Source organism: Hemitrygon akajei, chromosome 27 (genome assembly GCF_048418815.1).
Source record: "Hemitrygon akajei chromosome 27, sHemAka1.3, whole genome shotgun sequence".
NCBI lineage: Eukaryota > Metazoa > Chordata > Chondrichthyes > Myliobatiformes > Dasyatidae > Hemitrygon > Hemitrygon akajei.
The window spans coordinates 15,349,193-15,371,511 of record NC_133150.1 but is presented as its reverse complement, the minus strand read 5'-3'; the positions used below and the strand labels follow the sequence as shown (position 1 = coordinate 15,371,511).

At 39.9% G+C, this 22,319-nt stretch overlaps 1 protein-coding gene across 3 annotated transcripts in view; it reads right to left on the bottom strand.

The window, feature by feature from the left end:
* LOC140717142 (uncharacterized) overlaps positions 1–22,319 on the bottom strand; it is a 165,324-nt gene that overhangs the window by 81,656 nt on the left and 61,349 nt on the right. For all 3 annotated transcript variants that reach the window (XM_073030404.1, XM_073030403.1, XM_073030405.1), the window contains exon 2: positions 1,930–2,058. In XM_073030404.1, the coding sequence (XP_072886505.1) occupies positions 1,930–2,058 (129 nt within the window). The remainder of the gene's footprint in view (positions 1–1,929; positions 2,059–22,319) is intronic.

Below are 22,319 nucleotides of genomic sequence, written 5' to 3'. Positions count from 1 at the left end.
GATGAACATTCATTGAGACAATGATTGCCCATGTAGTACAACACGGTGCATGAGGCTGATGCTGCTGAAGACTTTGTTATCATGAAGCACATAAAGGAAAAGCCTTTCAAAGTACAAGAGCATTTCAACAGAACACAGAACTTTGGCCCTCAACCACTGCCAAATATTGGTGTGTCATTTCTTTGGTCAAAACTTTCATTGGCTTGTTACATACTGTCTTACTAACTCACTTAAACTGGCATCGATTTCTTGGCAGAGTATGTTTCAGTCCTAAAGCTTTTTAACCCCTGGCATCCTGAATAAATCTCTCCTCCATGGCATTGCAATCAATCCTAATGTAAGCTGTGTGTGCGCATTTATTTTTAACCTGCTGGTCAAATAAAGAAAAACTGTGAGGAGATATCGCTGACAGAACGTGCACTTTCTATAAATCCAATAACAATTGAATTGTTCTGTATATTATTTGTCATTATGAGAGCCTTGCTGCTGGGCCAAAGTTTATTGCTCTTCCTAATTGTCCCTTAACTGACAGGTCTATCAAGTTATTTTAAAGAACAATTATGAGTCAGCAACTACAATCACATACAGGCCAAACTGGGTATTGGATTGCTGATTCCTTCCTTGAAAGCTAATATGAGCCAATTGGATTTTTTATGAAAAAAATCAATATCAGCTTTTTATTCCGGACTTGCTTAATCACCTGAATTAAAATTTTCCATTTATTACATTAGGATTTGAACTTATGGTTCCAACCGGTCGGTCTGCCTTCTAGTTACTAGTCAAGCAATGTTTTCCTTTTGTTTCATTTCTGCAATAGCACCCTTGTTCAATGTTGTTTTTTTTATTATGCCTTCATTCCCACTGAAAAATTTACTGACAAGAATTTTTATTTTTTTATTTTTTTCCAATAATATTATATCTTGATTTATTTTCTCCTTTACCTTTCCTTCAACTGCATCTTATTTTCAAAAACCCCTTCCCCCGTTCCTGTTTTTCCTTCACAGTCCTCCACACCATTCCATTAAACCAACTGTGCTACCCCACGGCAAGTCTGATTGTTTGCTTTGGATGTGGTCATTGTTGTTAACTTCCATCTGGTGAAGTAGAATGAGCCAGAACTTCTTAGTGTTCAGAATGAAAGGCAGCTATACTGGAACATGAGGTTGTGGGAGTGGTTGCTAGGGAATATCTTATTTTCCTTTCTAAGAAATTTGAATAGCACTAGTGGGCAATTTCGAACTAAGATGATAAACAATTTCTTCTCCCCATGTAGTGCAGTCTCGGGTATCTCTAGATGGTGGGCTATGAATGTGTAACTGCTAAGAACATTCAGAACCAAAAACAAGACAATTGTCTTTGTCTCTCAAGAGGGAATAACACCATAAGTCAGAGAGTTGTTTTGTTACTTCTTCCCTCCCACTGTGAAATGGAGACATCTCTTTTTCCATTATTAGGGAGAGAGAGAGCCTGTGGTATGTCGAATTACCAGGTGAACGAGTAGTCTTTGGGTACTGCAAGTCTGTGTTTGTATTGATACTTTGCTGCACGCTTGAGTGTTCGGCGGAGAATGCTGATGCTTTCTGCTGGTGGGGGGGGGTCATTGCTTTGCTGCTACTTATGCGGGGGGGAGCTGCGGGGGCTTTGGGGTTCTGAAATTTAACTGTCGTTCATTCTTTTAGATGCTCCTCCGTTTTCGTGGATGCTTGCAAAGAAAACTATTTCAGGATGCATATTGTATACATTTCTCTGGCATTAAAAGTGCCTATTGAAATCTGTTGAACTGTGTTGGAAAGCGACTTTTGATTGTCTCTATTTTATTAAATGCTGGAATAGTTATTTGTTAAATACCACCTTTTTTGACAGTAGACTACTCCCCAGTCTATTGGAGACTACTCTTTTAGAGAACAGATATAATTACAATATTTGTACCTGTTTTCAGATGTATATTGCTCTTCAGGAATACCTTCATTATCTGTTAATGAACTGTTCATTCGAGTTCGGCGCCGACGAGCTTTCTCAAATTCTTCATCATCCTCCATTGATCTTTGCCTTGCCAGACTAGAAAACAGGCAATAACCATTTTATCTAATTAAGCCTTTGGAGTGTGGAGGCACTTTAAAATCAGTTGAGCACTTTGCCTTATGGATGAAAGTCGTAAGCCAGTCAGAATAGCGGAGAAACTCATCAATCTATATCAGGGCATGACGCATCTTTGAGAAGCGTTCATCCACGTCCCACTAGGAGCGGAAAAATAGATGATCACTCACACACACTTTATGAAAATCTTAAATTAGTTGAATTTTTTTCAAAACTGTTAACGACTCACTGATGCTGAATCACAATACCAGCAGCTTCTTTTATTTAATTCCTCACTGTACTTTTTAGAATGCATGTTTAGAATAGTTTGATTCATGAAATTGAAGTCAACTCCTTTCAATTAACAGAAACAAAAACTGAAGATACTGAAACACCCAGCAAGTTAGTCAGGATCCAGCTACGCAGATGCTACCTGCCCTGCTGCGTGTTTTAGTATTTTCTCTTTTCAGTTCACATTTCCTGCATCTTCCTGATAACTCCACTGACCGCAAATCCAAACCAGTTCTATGACTGATGTTGCGACTGTGAATGAGGTTACTGCAGAGCCATTGTAACCTCAGTATATAGCTCTTTATTCATCACAACAAATATGCATCATTGTGGAAACACTGTCAGAAGAGGCTCACAAACCCCTACTTTGTTTACCTTCTCCAAATCTACAGTCTTCAAGGTTTCAGAGTCAGAATCAGGCTTAATATCATCAGCATATATCGTGAAATTTGTTGTTATGCAGCAGCAGTACTTCACAATAGATAATATTAAAAACAGTAAATTATAGTAAGTATATCATACCTATATATCTATATATACGTGTGTGTCTATCACTCTCTCTCTCTCTGTATCTCTCTCTATGCAAAATTAAATAAACAGTGCAAAGAGAGAAAAAGAAAGTTATGAGGTAGTGTTCATGAGTTCAATGTCCATTCAGAAAACTGATGGTAGAGGGGAAGAAGCTGTTCCTGAATCATTGAGTGTGTGCCTTCAGGCTCCTGTACCTTCTTCCTAATGGTAGCAATGAGAAGAAGGCATGTTCTGGGTGCTGGGGGTCCTTAATGATAGATGCCACATTTTTGCAGCATCTCTACTTAAAGATGTCCTAGATGCTGAGGAGGCTAGTGCCCATGATGGAGATGGCTGAGTTTGCAACCTTCTGCAGCATATTTCGATCCTGTGCAGTGCCCTCCCCCTTACCAGAAAATGATGCAGCCAGTTCAAATGCTCTTCACGGTATATCTGTAGGAATTTGCAAGTGCCTTTTATGGCATGCAAGATTTCCTCAAACTCCTAATGAAACATAGCCACTGCCTTGCCTTCTTTGTCACCCCAGCATAGATCCTCAGGGATGTTGACACCCAGGAGCCTGAAATTGCTCACCCTTTCCACAACTGATCTCTGGAAGAGGACTGGTGTGCTTGCCCTCATTTTACCCTTTCTAAAGTCAACAATCAACTCTTTGGTTTAACTGAAGTTGAGTGCAAGGCTGTTGCTGCGACACAACTCAAACAGCTGAACTATCTCAGTCCTGTATGCTTTCTCATCACCACTCCAATTTTATTCTCTCAGTTACCTCGATTTCAATCCATTCACTATTGATGGTGCTTGCATCATCTGCCAAGACCCCATGCAGTAAATCTCCATGTAAATCTCTCTGCTTCTCTTTCCTTCTTTATGATGCTTCCTCTAACTTACCACTTTTCGGTGTCAATTGTGCTTATGTAGCTCTGGAAATTCTGTTTAAAATGGTTCCTGTGAAACACTTGGGTTTTTTTAAAACCACATTAGGAGTGCAATGTAAGCATGTTATTGTGCTAACATTTTAAACTATGTAACATAGAACTGTTCAAAACACCCAGATTTGGCAAATGCAGTGTAAGGTGTGGTTATGAGTCATTGAAAGCCGGTTTAATCCCACTCCTCCATGCTTTCTAGTGAAGACAATACAAGTGTTGTTTCCATTTCTGGTCAAGGAAGAAAAAAATTATCTAAAGCTCCTATCTTTGATCAACATTCTACAATTAATACTTCAGAATGTTAGCCTAGAGATTCCATTGAGGGATATCTTAGAAGTACAACAATCCTTTCCCTATAGGTCAGAAAAATTGCTAACATTCAATTAATAAATTCACTTGTTTTACTTTGCAGATTGTTGATTTACATGGAACTGTAGAAACCCACAGAGGGAACACCAGCAAGTGTTTATCAGTCAAAAGAGTCTGTAGCTCAATATTAAAATTAATATTGTGTTGGTGCATGGCCAAGTGGTTAAGGCATTGGTCCAGTGATCTGAAGGTCGCTAGTTCGAGCTTCAACTAAGGCAGCATGTTGTGTCCTTGAGCAAGGCACTTAACCACACATTGCTCTGCGATGACACCAGTGCCAAGCTGTATCAGCCCTTGCCCTTCCCTTGGACAACATCAGTGGCGTGGAGAGGGGAGACTTGCAGCTTGGGCAACTGCTGGTCTTCCATACAACCCTGCCCAGGCCTGCGCCCTGGAAACTTTCCAAGGCGCAAATCCGTGGTCTCTCAAGAGTAATGGATGTCTATATATGTAATTAACACAAGAAACTTTACCAAATGGTAAAATGCAGTTTGATAGTGGAAAAGATAAAACATCAAAATCATATCTAATCTTACATGGATGTACAACTGCATTCAATTTGAACAAACTTGAACATAATTTACAACATTTAAGCTTCCCCCTATCTTCCTTATAAATGTTCCCCCTTGTTCTACAGCATCAGGTTTGTTTCAAAATATGCATAGCAAAAGATTGATCTTGTCTGTTTTCATCAATTTAAGAATACCGTTTTAACTTTCACAGGTGGATTTGAACGAGAAGTGTCAGAAGTGGTTTGCATGTGTTGAGAGGCTGGTCACTGGTAGAAACAACACCTGTCTCAGGGAGGACCTGGGCCCACTGCAATTTGCCTATCGCCACAATAAGTCTACAGCAGACGTGATCTCAATGGCTCTCCACGCAGCCTTGGATCACCTGGGCAATGCAAATACCTATGCTAGGATGCTGCTTATTGACAATAGCTCAGCATTTAACACCATCATTCCTGCAGTCCTGATCAAAAAGCTGCAGGACCTCTGTACCTCCTTCTTCAACTGGATCCTTGGTTTCCTAACCAGAATACTGAATCTGTGCAGATTGGAAATAACATCTGCACCTCACTGACAATCAACACTGGTGCACCACAGGGATGTGTACTTAGCTCACTGCTCTACGCTCTCTACCGCCATGACTGTGTGGCGAGGCATAATTCAACTACCATTGTTAAATTTGCTGACGATATTGTTGGCAGAATCTCTGATGCTGACGAAAGGGCGTACAGGATGAGATATACCAGTTAGTTGAATGGTGTCACAGCAATAACCTTGCATTCAACATCAGCAAAAAAACAAAGAGCTGATTGTGGACTTCAGGAAGGGTAAGGTGAGGGAACACAAACTAATCCCTCATAGAGGGATCAGAAGTGGAGAGAGTGAGCAATTTCAAGTTCCAGGGTGTCAATATCTCGGAGGACCTAATGTGGTTGCAACATTGTGATGCAGCTATAAAGAAGGCAAGACAGTGGCTATATTTCATTAGGAGTTTGAGGAGATTTGGTTGTCAACTAAAACACTTGAAAACTTCTACAGATGTACTGTGGAGAGCAGTCTGGGCAGCTGCAGCACCGTCTGGTATTGGGGGGGTGGCGTGACTGCACCAGATCGAAATAAGTTACAAAAACTCGTAAAATTTGTCTGTCTGCTATGGGTACCAACCTCCGTGGTATCCAAGACGTCTTCAAGGAGCAGTGACTTAGGAAGGCTGCGTCTGTTATTAAGGATCCCCACCTCCCAGGACATGGCCTCTTAAACTTATCATCAGGAAGGAAGAACAGAAGCCTAACGGCACACACTCAGCAATTCAGGAACAGCCTTCTGCCATCTGATTTTTAAATGGACGTTGAACATATGAACATTAACCTCACTACTTTTATTTTAAATTTCTGTTTTTGCGTTACTTATTTTAACTTACCGGGTAACCTTTTATTATGTGTACATATATACACAGTTACTGTAACTCTGTTTTTTTCTCTGTTTATCATGTATTGCAATTTAATGCAGCTGCGAAGTTAACAAGTTTCACAGCCTATGCCGGTGATAGTAAATCTGATTCTGATAAGTGGTTTGAACTCTTTGCAAGGACACAAATCCAACTCTTCCTTGTAGCACTCTAACTACAGTGGATTTGGGATGCATTGGGATCCGTACATCTTGGCCCAGTTAAGTGTCTGCCCCAACTCACTGAACTTTCATGAAAATAGCTAAAAAGGTATAAAATAAACAAACTGAATAACTATTTATGCATTTAAATAAAATACAGAAAAAACCAGAACACTACCAATAGTACTACAATACTATAAAACTGTGTATTAGTTCCTAATAGTTATCGACAGAGGAATAAATCCAGTGTACTCAATAAACACAATCCATGCAGACACCTAGCATGGATAATGGACTGTTATCAACAATTACATCCTCCAACTCTTCATTGTCACTGTAACATTCAAAATGATTGTCGACAGATACCTTCAGTTCATAGCTCCTAGCTTACTGAAGTAGTACAATCATTTGATTATCATTCCCGGCTGCTTCTGGCATCCTCAAGCCTGACAGCGAGCAAAACAGTTCTGAATTGCCTTACTGTTTCTTTCTCACCAACTATCAGTGACAAGATCACCGCTCTTTGAACACAAACACATGCAACTGATGCTAGTTAGAAAATGTTCGGCAACAGTCTACTGCTCCAATTAAGTGGCATATTGTCCCAAGTAAACAAAGTGAATCTCAGCTATTTTCTTGACCCATTTTTGCTCTTTAATAGCTGTCCCATATAAGTGGCTGCCCAGATCAACCAATGGCCCAATTAACAGGAATCCACTCTATCTGAATGTATTTGTACATCCGCAGCAAGCACAACTTCACAAGTGTAACATTGTGACTTGAGGTAACTACTGCTCAATCAGGTTTGAGAAGTAAATCTTGATTGTGAGGTTCACCTTATCACATTTAAAATCTAGGAACTAAACCAACCGTAACAAGCAGTATTACCAGAGAATGTTGCTATGGAAATAAATTGCTCAGGGGGGTTACATAAGTAGGTACTTGTTCAGCATTTTTTTCTTTTATATATTTGTTGTTGAACTAGTGTATGTGTTCTATTTAACTGCTGCAGTGACCTGTGATATTTCATTGTGGCTTGAAAAGTTGAACTGGGGGCATTTTCCTATGGGTGGAGCAAATGTTTCCATCAAAATATTATTTTTATTTTCTTGTGAAGTTGTGCTTGCTGCATTGTTACAAGTGGTTCACATTCAAGTGCAGTGGAATCCAGTTAATTGGATATTTTTAATATTTCTTGTTAACTGTTATTTCTCCCACATCTATTCTCCTAACTACAACCTCAAAACATTCCAACTGTTGGTGAAATGCTTTATAAATCCATGTGGAACCTGCTCAGCGTCAATAATTTTTAAGTGCCCTGCTATCATGGTTTCATTATGCCCTTCATTATGGTTTCCAAAATTTTCAATTCTAGTTATTTGAGGCTATTTGATTTCTTTCTCCCTCCTACCATAAGTAGTTACTCTTCCTACCCTCCAATCTGTATAATTTCAGAGCATACAGAAATTTGAAAGATAAAATGAAGTTGTTATCTATCTTTCTAAGTAAAGTTCCCCAACAAAGAATGGTTTCATACATAAAATCAAGAAGAATATAGAAAAGCATAAAAATTGAGTTTTAAAAATGTTGGTAAAATGGCAAACACAATAGTTATTCACCACGTTGTGAGTGGTCGGAAATAGAACATAGAACATAGAAAACCTACAGCACAACACAGGCCCTTTGGCCCACAAAGCTGTGCCAAACATGTATTTACCCTACAACTACCTAGGCTTACCCATATGTTGTGTAATGGTTGGTATGTATTGTTTTAATTAATTAAGTGTCCTTTTTTACTGTGACCTTTTATTTCTCTTGCTACCAAATTCTTTTAGGAAAGAAGATTATTTCGTGATATAGAGAGAAAACAACTAAAAATAGAGACGAGCACTGACTTGTGGATGTTTGGGGAATGGGAATTTGCCCCTATTCTCAAATAACTACCCAAAGATTTGAGGTATGTATTGGATAAAATTCATTCTTACTGAGTTTATGAGAAGAAAGTAAATAAGCATAAAGTCTTTTTTCAGCTTGAGTTTTTTGATGCATGCTCAGGTGACGGTGATTTGCCTTGCAGAAAATTGTGATATGGAGCATCTTCCAGGAATGCACCCTCCCCATAATGCAGGGTTTGCATGTAATTCGTTCTCTTTGTCTCACTTTGCATCCCTATTAAAAATGCTGGAACTGCATGTTCTTGGCATTATATACAGACAATGACATAAGAAGTGCTCTTGATGTGGATCGAGTTAACTTGAAGTAGATGCAGTCCTTTATTGGTTAAGTCTTGCCTGGCATAACCTCACTGTAATAGCAGAGAGATCCCAGAGCAATTATGCAAATACAGCATCCTCTGAGGTGATGGTAGATATGTGAAGTTATTTCTAATGTAGTGAGCTAGATTTCACTTGTTTAAAATGCAAATTGATACATTTTATGACCAATTGGGAATATAGTTATTTTAAATGCTACAGAATATCGGTAGCTTGTAAATCATGAGCTGCTTTGCAGATCAAGTAATATCAGCAGGAAATGACTGTATTGTTCTCTGTCACTCCTGATGTTTTGAAGTGTAAGGTCTGAATTGTAATGAGCTGGTGCCTGTAAGGATGGTTTAGATTATAGATAATTATCAAAGTTGGAATTAGTCAGCAATGGAAGGAATTCATGCAGCTGGAGAAGTTAGATTTGCTTAAAAATCAACAGGAATTCATTCAGGTTAAGTCATTCTTATTACATGTCGCCATTGTATTTAGGCACCAGAATAGTCTACTGTCCTTGTGGATGCTCAAATTGCTTGCATCATGGATCCTTAGTTGCATACCTTATTAATCCCATGACATCTCTGAAAGTCATTTATACAGGGATCATGGACCTCATACATGATTAACTTATAATGTGAAGAACTAGATACAAGAATTATTCATGTAGCAAAAGATTATCATGATGGGAAAGGTTGAAAAAAGTTCTGGGTCTCAGAAAAGCCACCTAAGTAAAGAGTGGTTCACTAATTATAAACTTTAGACAATCCAATGGTAATGCCAAGATGAATAAAGGTTAATTTTTCCATTATTTTTACTAATTCCAGTCGGGCATGAAGCAAGAAGCATATGCTATGATTGACGGGGTTCTCCCCTTTGAGAAATACCCCCCAAAATTCCTAAACAACTGGAGAGAGGAAGATCAATGAAAATATATTTATAGTAGTTTGTTACCAGCTTTACATTCTTAGCATCAGATGTCATTAAGTCAAGCTGTTAATCTCCACATTCAGTAATGTGCAACTTTTCTTTGCTTGTGAATCAATAACAAACTGGAGATGTTTATCTACTCTTATGATTGTCACAACAGGCCTATTTGTAGTTCCACTAAAATTTCCAATTATCAACTGTGCTGCCAAAATGCAGATTTAGCAAGCTCCATGAATACCAATTAATTCACAACATCCCCCTACTTCCATTAAAGAATTTAATAATATTAAACACAAGAAATTCAGCAGATGTTGGAAATCCAAAGTAATACACACACAAAATGTTGGAGGAACTCAGCAGTTCAGGCAGCAACTATGGAAAGGAATAAAGAGCTGATGTTTTGGACTGAAATCGTTCATCATGACCGGAAAGGAGAGGGGAAAAAAGCCAGAATAAGAAGCTGGGAGGAGGGGAAGGAGTACAATCTGGAAGGCGATCGCTAAAGCCAGGTGAGGGGGAAGGTAGGTGTGTGGGGGAAGCGGGATGAAGTGAGAAGCTGTGAGGTGATAGTTGAAAAGGTAAAGGGCAGAAGAAGGAGGAATCTGATAGTAGAGGAGAAAGGACCATGGGAGAAAAGGAAAGAGGAAAGGCAGCTGAGGGAGGTGATAGGCAGGTAAGGAGAAGAGAAGAGGTAAGAGTGGGGTCACAATGAATAATCAAAAAAGAAATGGGAGAAATTACTGAAAGTTAAAGAAAGTGTTGTTCATACCATCAGATTAGATGGAATATGAGGTGTTGCTCCTCAAATTTGAGAGTGCCTGATTGTGGCAGTGGAGAAAGCCATGGACAGACATGTCAGAATGGGATTGGGAATTGGAATTAAAATGTTTGGCCACTGGGAAGTCCTACTTGTTGAGAAAGAGTGAAGGTAGTAAAATTGACAATTTAAAGACAACTTTTTTCAAATCTGAAATGGTTATATATTCACCACAATTTATAAATGAGAAACACATTCAAGACTATTAGTTTGGCCGGGGTTCGTATAAATGTGCAGGATCCCAGTGGATCCTTTGCTAACTCATTCAGTAAAAAAAGTGTACATTTTCATTTTCTCTGTTTGGACAGTATTCTGGCAAGGTAAATTGTCTGACTGTTATTGAATTCACTTTCTGCTTATTTTATTGAAATTTATAGAATGAAAATTGAGTAGGTGTTTTGAATGGAAGATGATCAGTTTACATCTCAAGCAGTGAAAAATGAAAAAAAAATAAGATTGTGAGAAGAGCTCAACAAGAAACTGAGACTCATAATAAATTCATGAGGCTCTCTGTTTTTACACATGCGAAGACATGCTTCAAAATGACAGGTTTGGAGACGGTAGACAAAGGAAAGCTGTTCCCATTAGCCGGTGGTACAAAGAGGTACAAATTTAACTCTGGTGCATTGGATACATAGGATATGAAGAAGAACTCCGCTCTGGAGTGAGTGTTGATGAACTGGAATCAGCTGCTGGCTGAAACAACCGAAGTTTGTAAAAGGAAATTGGATATACACTCTGCAGCCACTTTCTTAGGCAACCCTGTACACCTGCTTGTTTATACAAATATCTAATCAGCCGATCATGTGACAGCAACTCAATGCCTAAAAGCATGCAGACATGGTCAAGAGATTCTGTTGTAGTTCAGGCCAAACATCAGAATGGGGAAGAAACGTGATCTAAGTGACTTATACTGTCGAATTATTGTTGCTGCCAGACAGACTGGTTTGAGTCTCTCACCTGGTCACCTGGGATTTTCACATGTAACAATCACTAGAATCTTCACAGAATGATGTAAAAAAAAACAAACAAGTATCCAGAGAGCGGCAGTTCTGTAGGTGAAAACCCCTCTTTGATGAGTGAGGTCAGAGGAGAATAGCCAGACTGATTTAAGCTGATGGGAGGACAACAGTAATTTAAATAACCATGCTTTACAACAGTGGCATCCTGAACACCATCTCTGAATGCACAACTCATTGAATCTTGAAGTGGATGGACTACAGCAGCAGGCCTAGAACTGCTGTACCTAATAAAGTGGCCATTGCATGTATATCTGTAGGAAATAAATCTGCAGCAAGTTTGGGATTGAATGTAGGATTGGGGCTGACTGGCTTGCCCAACGGTCGGTCAAAAATTGGTCAAATAGTTTCCTTTTGCGTCAAAGGGTTATATGAAGAGGGGATCAACAGTTCCACAGAATTCAATCTTTTACACGTGAAAGTTGCCCCTGCACAAGTGAATCAGATGTCATTTTTTTCTCTATAAATCTATGCTAAATTTTTCCAGTGATTCAATCCCCTTATTTGCTGCAGCTCAATCAGTTTAAAAATAAAAATGCCTCTGAGCTTCATTCGCTTTTCCTTGAAATTTAATATGCCTTAGCTCTTCTGCGAGACTAAGCAAACAACTGAAAAATAGCAGAAAGCATATTTTATACATTTGTACCAGAACAACAATGGAAATATGGTACAATAGCTCCTGACACCAGTAGATGAAATGCTCAACAGAAGATGGCTATACTTGGTGAGCAGAGAAACCCCAGAAAATCCATGCCAGGGCATTCAGTAAGATGAACAGAATGATGATTGAAATACTTTTACATTTTTCAACAGCGACAAGAACTGTCATCCTGCAGCTTAGTAATAGAAGCTAAACTTTTGTTTATTTCAGCAAAATTGACTGCATTCAGTTTCCTTTTCTTGAAGTTTTAAGTTGTCTTTATTACCCAATACACATTCCAAGGTTTTGTTTGTTTCAGTCAAAAATCATTGAAAAAATGAAATAATATTGTCTGCAAATGCCTCAGAAAGCTATCTATTTTTATCAGATGATCACAATATCAAAATTGAATAGGGAAAGCTTAAAAACAAAACAGGTCGAACAACTTCCATGAATTTTCAGGGAACAAAAGGTGTGTAGGTTACAAAATCTCACTGCAGTTGGTATTTAATTTTCTTTTTGGAAACCAGAGGTTTGATTTAATTTGCCCTACAGCTTCCCATGGATGTTCTCACAAGCTCCAAAATCAGGCTAGCCTCAACTGTTATAACACGAGCTATTATATATACAGTATGGTGCAAAAATTCTTAGGGGCATGTGCATAGCTAGAGTGCTTAAGAATTTTGCATAGTGCTGTATTTGTCCATGTGGAATGGAGAGCAATTTTGTAAATCTGGAAGAAGTGCAAGAGTGGAGCTGTGCAGGAGGAGTGTGGGACAAGTGGCAGAGAAGGAGTGCCAGGGGTGGGGGGGGGTTGGCACAGGTGCAGTCACACCCAGCTCTGAGACACAAGGCAAGGTCATTTGACTCCAAACAATTGATTTACTGATCATTACAAAATGTCTCTCTGTTGCTTCCCGCTCCCATCGCCTTTTCCCAACCATGATTCTCCCCTCCCTGAACCCTCCCCACTCTCAGTCCACAACAGGGACCCATATCAGAATCACTCACATCTATCACAAAATCTGGTTTTTTTTTTGGCAGCAGACAGTGTATTAAAATCACTCACGTACTGTGTCAAAGTCTAGGCACCATAGCTATATACAAACAAAAGAAAATCTGCAGATGCTGGAAATCCAAGCAACACAAACAAAATGCTGGAAAAACACAGCAGGCCAGGCAGTGTCTATGGAAAAGAGTATAGCTGAGGTTTTTGGCCGAGACCCTTCCATAGATGCTGTCTGTCCTGCTGAGTTCCTCCGTCATTTTGTGTATGTTAGCATAGCCATATATATATATATATATATATATATATATATATATATATATATATATGTGTGTGTGTGTGCTTAAGTCTCTTGCACAGTATTGTGTGCAAATATATATACGTATACACACACACATTTATTTGTCGGAGCCACTCTCCCAATCCAGCTGTCACAGCTCCAAGTGTTCCTATCACACCATGGGGATTACACTGGCTTTATCCTTCCACATCTTTTCTATCTGTTCTCCAAGCTCTCTCCCACTTCTCATATTCTTTCTTTCCAATGTTTCTGTCATTTGGGATTGCCACATCTATTACAATTGCTTTCTTCTGTTCCTTGTCTAGTATTATTATGTCTGTTGGGTTGGCCAGTACCTGATTATCAGTCTGTTCTGATTATCAGAAAGTTCTACAGGATCTTAGTTCTGTCATTCTCCATAACCTTCTCGGGTGTTTCCCATTTGGACTTGGGAGTGTCCAATCCATACTCTGTGCAAATTTTCAGTACACAATTCCTGCAAATTGGTTGTGCTGTTCAGTGTCTGCTGTCCCTGCCTCCATCTTGCACTCTGCTTCTATGTGCTGGATGGTTTCAGCAGATTCCTTGCACAATCTGCATCTTGGGTCTTGTCTGGTGTGATCGACCCCTGCTTCTTATGTTCAACACCTGTTCTTGTGCAGCCATGAGCAGCCCCTCTCTGCTGTCCTCCAGCCTTGCCATTTCCAGCCATTGGTAGGACTTTCGTATGTCAGCCACCTCTGATATCTGGCGATAGTACATCTCCTGCAGTGGCTTGTCCTGCCATGGCCTCTGGTCCTCTGGCTCTGCTTCACCCGCTTCCATTTTCATGTCCCCTGCCTGCTACCTGAGGTATTCTCCTCACGGGTCATCCTTAGGGGCCATCTTCCTGACAACTCATGGACGTTTCACATTTCTTCCGGTTCTGTGGCCTTGACACTTCCAAGTCCCCGTCCTCCTTTATTCTAGCGGTTGTACAGTCACTCAACATGAATCCTCACGCATTGTTAGCATTTTCCGGGGCTTGACGTCAGCAGCTTCCAGTTTGTTCCTTGGCCAACACACTATCGCGGATGGGTATCCGATGACTGGTAGGTCAAATGTGTTGATGACACTGATCTGGTTCTTCCCATTCAGCTGGCTTTTTAGCACCTATCTCACTCTTTGGAGGTACTCGGATGATGCAGCCTTCCTTGTGTCCACATCGTGGCTTCCATGAACCAGAAGGATCCCCAGGTATTTGTAGCTATCCTGTACATCTGGTATGTGGCCTTCAGGTATCTTGACTCCCACTATTGATCAGTTTTCCTCTTTTCACAACCATCTGACTGCGGTTTTCCAGTCCAGATGACTTCCCAATGCCTCTGCTGTACACCCTCGTCAGGTGGACTAGTGAGTCAATGTCTGTTTCATTTCTGGCATACAGCTTAATGTTATCCATGTACAGGAGGTGGCTGATGGTCACTGCACTCGTGATCCTGTACCCATATCCACTCTTTGAGATGACTGGGCTGAGGGGGTTCAAGCCTAAGCAGAACAGCAGAAGGAGTAGTGCATCACCCTAGTCTATTCCACATCTGATGGTCACTTGTGCTATTGGCTTTGAATTAACTTCTAGCATTGTCCTCCAACGGGCCATTGAGTTCTTGATGAAGGTCCTGAGTGTCTTGTTGACCTTGCACAGGGACAGGCATTCCAGGATCCATGTGTGGGGCATTGAGTCATGTGCTTTCTGGTAACCAGGTTGTCGGTGCTTGTATCCTCTGGTTCCATTACTAACCCCCCCCCGAGCAGGCATCAGGAATCTGCACACATGTTCCTTTGGCCTGGTGGCTATGATGCCACTGAGCAGTATCTTGAATTTAAAGCGAATCAATCTCTTTATCAGATCCTCTCCTACCATTCATATCTTATCACTGAGTGGTTCTCAACATTTAAAACACTATTGACAAGATACAAAGGTGTTTTGTTTCTGCAGGAAGGGCATGTTTTCATGTCAAGCAGTGATGATCTGTAGATCATTAACCATACTTGTAAAAATGATTACCATCAGCCACAGATTAGTTAGAAAAGTAGAAATATGGTGTCTTACAACACTGATAATATCCAACAAATCTTTTTCAGAAAGGCACAATGTTGTTTCATGCATCTTCCAGAAATTCAGAGATTCAAATGCTCATTTGTTATCAAAGGATATACAACATTGAAATTTGTCTTCTCCAGATAGCCACAAAACAAAGGAAGAACATGAAAGTCATCCAAATAGAAACAACAAGTGTACCCCTCCCCCACACAAAAAAGAACGGCATCCCGATCATCGACCCCCAAAACCCGTCTCCTTCCACACAAAATGGAACAGGAACATCGACCAGCCCCAAAAACAAACCCTTCCCTGCACAAAGAAAACAAACAAAACTTCAAACCCTAAATATCTTTCCTTGCACAACAAAACTGAAAAGGAATGGCGATAAAAAACACAAAATATAAAAATCATAAATCTGGAAAAAGTCCACAGTCCAAAAACACAATAGTCCAATCCATAAACACAGAACCATGATACCATCCTACGATATCACTGACATTCATCAAAAGAGCGGGACACCACATGAGGCAGAGAGACCTATCTGTCTGACCACAGCAAGCCATACTGTGTTGGGTCAATTATTGATTCCTTCTCCAGCAGCCGCAGTGGGCGCTAAATCCTCGCTCGGCTTCCACATTTGCTTCAATGTCTCAATCTTCCTCAACACTTTAATCGGTGAATAATGGATACTTTAACCAGTGAAATAGAGTTAAACATTTGGCTCTCACCCTGGCTCAAAGTTTCTTTATATTGAGACCATCTGAGAACCTGCTCTCTTCCTGGAATTTTCTCAGAGACAGCAAAGCACTGGATCACTCAGACGATCTCCAATTTGTAAATTGTAGGCTCTAACAGCACCAGAAAGACACTTAAGATGAAAAACAGAAGTAAAAGAAGTAAAGTAGACATGTCCGTGAGCTAGCTGGAAGATATCAACTGAGGGAGCGCTGTGTGCTGGCACAATCTTGACCAAATTTTTAACTATTGATCCTTGACAAAGTTAAAATAGAGGCCTCGGCTCCTTCAGAAATGTAAGAAAATTTCTGTTTCTACATTGCCATACATTGACATGTCTGTGCCTGTATGTGTACATAGCCTGCCAACAGTTTCTAGGTAAACTAAAAAGTGGAGAATGTTTGGAACTCAATAGCAGCAAAAATCTTCAACTTTTCATGACATTAAGTAGAAAATGACATGAAGAACAAAATAAAAACTAAGACAGAAATTGAATTAGAATTTTTGTCAGTTTCTATTGGCTGATTTATTCACTAGTGAATGAACTTACAGTCTTTTAACATCTTTGGACTATTTTTACTGTGCCCATGGTCTGTTTTTTAATTAATTATAGTATTGTCTGCACTGTTGTGTTATGAGTGATGAACAGACCTGATGGACAATTGGGTGCAGAGTTAACCATTCCCAACCCCCCCTCTGGAGAACTACGAACTGTTGCTGTTGTTATGCTGCTCATGAGAGAGAGATAAAGCCCAGGTAAGAACATTTGCTACAGATAAGAGGGGAGAGAGAGACTGCTGATTTACTGTATTATGACTCTTCCTGGATTATTTACCTTCTACTACAAGGACTTTACTTTGCTCGTTAACATTCCTCAGGAGATAGCAGGAGTGGCCTGATTTGATGGACACAGTCATTCAGAGGTGATGGATAGCTGAGATCCCGTGAGTGGGGATAAAAGACAGGTCTGGAGAGACACCCTTCAGACACACCAGTGGACACTGAGTGTTGTGAACCCACAGAAAGGTGGGGAGATTCGGAGACCGAACCAGGAGATCGGTCAGTAGAGCTCACAGTGTTACAGCAGGGCCGGTGGGGACTTGTGTGTGTGTCCACTCATGCCAGAGTGACGAGTCCACCACAGAAGAACGGTCTAGCTGAAGACCAGAGGGGTCATAACTGAATGGCCACAACGACACGATGGATTAAGAAAGCCACAAAAGGTTTGCCTGCCGCAGCAGTTGCTGTTACATCTCGCTCGCTCCCTCTCTCTCCAACGATTTCAACACAACAACCATAACTACTTCAGTATTTATGAAATGAACTTTATACATTTCTATGACAATTCATTTACCCCTAGACATCGATAGAGCTTGTTTATTATTGATTATTATTATTCCTACACTTTTAGGTTTATTACTGCTAACTTGTTTTATATGTATATTTGCATTTTTGATATTGTAGTGTGTAGTTTACTAATAAACACCTTTAGTTTGGTACCACCAGACTCCAACGGATTCTTCTTTCTCTGCTGGTCAGACACCCAGTTACGGGGTACGTAACAGTTGTAACTATATGTTAACTGTAACTATATGTTAACTATAACTATATGTAACTATGTGGTTTTTGTGTAGGTCTTGTAGCTTTAGTTTTTGGTTTTTTGGGTGGCAGAGTTGGTCTCCTGATTTGGTGTGTCTGGGTAGTCTTGTTTTGTCTGGTGAGTTTGGAGCTCCTTTCCAGGGAACGCGCTAAGATGGTAGTGAGATATTAATACGCAGCAGCCTCTCAGGACTCTGGATCTGGGGATTACCAAACGTTATGTGGATCTTCTGGTGTAGTCTGTTTTGTCGTGTGCTTTTGTGATATCATTCTAGAGAGCATTATTTCATTTTTTAAATGCATTGCATTTGTGGTTTCTAACTGACAATAAACTGAAACTGAACAGAACTGAATGCATGGGACAAGACACTGTTGGCAACACCAGCATCTCATATCTCATCTAAACTGAACATGAGAACTTCTTGCTTAAATCGGTGTTATTCCTCTGGGAAATGTATTTGCACAGTGTTCCTGGCTTTCAGGGCTTAGTTCCAGGGTATTTCTTGGAGGTGCGTGACCTTCAAGGAAACTTGCACAGTGCCCGTCTTTGCTGTGCTGACTTCATAGATATTAGGGTCATGGGTTTGGGAGGTGCTGTCAAAGTAGCCAATGCAAATTGCTGCAGTGTGGGTGGAACACATCATGCTGATAATGAAGGGAATGAATGTCTGAACAGCTGTCATGCTGAAAAGTAAGTTTTGCAGAATAGTTGCATTTTGTCAGGAGGAGAAAGAAAAGAAAAATGGAATTTAATTACTCATGAGATAAATGCATATATAGCTGTGAATAAATGGTTTAAAGGTCATAACTTTCAAACTGATTAAACAGCTCTATAGACTAATCCAGGACCAACATCCTTTTAAAGACTTGTATCTCAAGGAGAGAAAGCCATACAACCTAAGTGTTAGTTTAGCTCAACAATATCTCTGGCCGAAGGTTAAGTCAAATTATGGAACTTTGACATACTCCCACCTGGTATTTCAAGTGTAATACCATAGGGGGGATGAATTGTCAGGTTTCTCATCTTTCAGCTGAAAGGGTGCATGGATGTCCTACCTGCTGGTTCCTATGGTCATATACAGTGGATTCAGGTTAATTTGGATACATAGGGATGGCACATTTTAGGCCCAATTAAGCAGCTACCCTAATTCGCCAGATTCATGAAAATAAGTAAAAAGGTGTAAAATAAACAAACTGAATAACCAACTATATATTTAAAAATTACAGAAGAAACTAATACTATAAACTGTGTATTAGTTCCCTATATTTATCAATGGAGGAATGTATCCAATGTATGCATTGAACAAAATCAGCACAGACATTTAGTGTAGATAATGGACTGATGGTATCGATGAGTGCAACCTCCAAATCTTCATTTTCTTTTTAACCCTCAAGATGATTGTCGATAGATACCTGCAATTCCTTCAATCTCCAAGCCTGAATGCTTGAAACTGCAGTGAGCAAAAGTTCTGAATTGCCTGATTGTTTATTTCTTACCAACTATAGAACCATAGAACATTACAGCACAGAAACAGGCCTTTTGGCCCTTCTTGGCTGTGACGAACCATTTTTCTGCCTAGTCCCACTGACCTGCACCTAGACCATATCCCTCCATACACCTCTCATCCATGTACCCGCCCAAGTTTTTCTTAAATGTTAAAAGTGAACCACATTTACCACTTCATCTGGCAGCTCATTCCACACTCCCACCACTCCCTCTGTGAAGCCGCACCCCCCCAAATTTCCCTTTAAACTTTTCCCCCTTCACCCTTAACCCATGTCCTCTGGTTTTTTTTTCTCCCCTAGCCTCAGTGGAAAAAGCTTGCTTACATTCACTCTATCTATACCCATCATAATTTTATATACCTCTATCAAGTCTCACCTCATTCTTCTACACTCCAGGGAATAAAGTCCTAACCTATTCAACCTTTTTCTGTAACTCCGTTTCTCAAGTCCCGGCAACATCCTTGAAAACCTTCCCTGCACTCTTTCAACCTTATTAATATCCTTCCTATAATTCAGTGATAAAAATCACTGGTTTTGAACACAAACACACACAACTAAAACTGTTTAAAAACTATTTTCATTAAGCATGGGAAAGCGTCTAACGGCCACACAGTGCGAGTGACTGACATGAGTTAGAGCCTGTTTAACAAGTCTCCTGCCCCAATGAGGTAGCAGTATCCCAAGTACATGAAGGAAATCCTGGCTATTATCTCAATTTATTTTTCTTCTTTAAGAGTTGTCCGAAACAAGTGGCTGCCTCGATTAACCGGAATCCACTGTGTTTAAAAAAAAGTAATTCTACAGTACATTTTAAGGAGGAATATAGGGATATCATGACCAACAAATCTGCACTAATGGCATCAGAAGTAATTCATCTGACCACTTGGCTCATTGTTTGTTTTTGCAGACATTACTCTGAACATGTTAATGGCTATGGCTCAAGTCTGTCGAAGAATTACATTCCATTTCCCTTGAAACTGCCACCAGCCAATTCTTTTCTATCAATTCATTGCATCACTCCCCATTCTGGAATCAGGAGAATACGAGAAGATATTATGAAACCTATCCTCCTAATTTAGCACCATATATTTTATACCCTTATTGAGCTATTATGTTTTCTCATCAGTACTACACCCAAAACTGAAAGTTGTGCATTCTGAATGAGATCTGAGTAACCATATCTTTTTCATGGCTATATACTGTAACAATTCTCCAGAGATAAAAACAAAACAGTATAGCATCAGTTTTTACTGATCATTTAACTACTTCTTAACAATGTACTCGGATAGGGGAATTGACTGAAAGTCAATGGCTTAAAGAATACAATTTAGAAAGCCAGCCAAACTTCTGTGAGAAAAAATCATTGGACTCCCATGGCGAGCTGCATCAGCAAATAATAAATGTCGAAGGGGAGATGGCAAAAGATCCATTTAGTTCAAACACCAATGTACCTCTAGCTTCAGGCATTCAGTACACAAAAACACCTTTGTTCCCCTATCAATGTTTTTGCCAAATGTGATTTCATGCCTGATAATCATAGATTTACTCTTTGATGCTCTCATTAAGATGGTGCAGCATGATGCAGGGCTATGCCCCAAAATGTTCTAGGTCTTGTGCAGACGTTCTGTGAAAGACAGAACTCATCCACCAACTCTGTTGAAGCCAAAGGGGTAAAAGAGAGTGAAGGAACACCAAGAGAAACAAAAGCAAATGGAAGTTCCAACAATTGAAACAACCATAGGATCATTTCTATGGAATATGGCATGCCTACTCCTTAAAATATCATTTGGATTGTATGTTTCATGATGTTTTTATTTTTGATTTGGACCAACCTATGTTTTGCAAACAAGATCAGGTAGAGTGTGGAACCATTCACAAATGAGGAACTCTTATATATTTATATTAATAGATGGACAGCCTGACTCTTTAGGGACTAATTCCATTTCTTCACAACATTTCTCCATTCTATTCCATTGTGATTGATTACAAGGGTTGACAAGATAGTGCAGCAGATATCAAGTCACCTCACATTTTGGCTCCACCTGAGCAGCTCAGGCAGTGGGAGAGTGATTTAGAAGTTCTAATAGTACAATAAAAGCATGTTTTTATTGTAAACATACTGCCCATGTTCACATGGGCTATTTCATCAGCCCATTGGCTTTGTCAACCAGGAATAATTCATTGGTTTGTCATGCTTCTCAAATACAAATGGCAGCTGACCTGCTAAAGAATGGGCTTCCATGCTTGCTGCCAACTTAGCAAGAACTGATTTCCATGTTCATGACCTGGAAACTGAGGGACAGAGGTCCCTTCCAGCCCTTTCAGAGAGGGTAATCACAAACTTGACTTAAATTAACTGCAAGACATGATGCTACTAGTCTATGACATTTTACTCTATTTCTCACCCACAATACTCACAAAAAGAAGTTTTCATTTTGGCAGGCGAGCATGAGATGTAGTTAGTTCAAATGATCATAAATGACCCCCTGTATACAACTGCGAGGTGCTGCAAATATTGGTGTGTCATACCAAGTCCCAGCTAATGAGAAGGCAGTTCTTATCTTTCTCCTAGTTTGTACATATATTTGGAACATTGGGCAGTTTTCAACATGCATAACCTTGCTAAGGTACAGATACCTCAGCAAATGCTGTTCAGCATAAGTAGGATTACTCTTTGAAAGATGCTCTATGTCCGTCAGTTGAGAGTCCTTCATTCGCTCTTCCTTTCCTCTGTTCTAGCACCTTGCCCTTACTTGCATACTTTTTGCTCAATCTGATTCTCAAAGAGAACCCTTTCTAGAATATCATATCCAGAACTAACAGGTTGATCTAGAATCCTTGGTGAGGCCAAACCTGTTCACCACCACTTATATCATTCTGTCGACTTGAATGACATTGAAGAACTCTGGCATTTATTTACAAAATTATATAGCACTCAGAAGCAATCAACCAGCATCTACTGTGTACATGATTAATTTTTCAAACAACACCAACAGGGAGTCCTTTCTGTGGCCAAACATGCATTCAGTCATGCAAGGTTAAGAGAAGCACTGCATGCTAATTGGTCATTCATTCCTCTTCTGCACAATTCTGACCTGTTCTAGCTGTGCATTTGCTAATGACTACACCA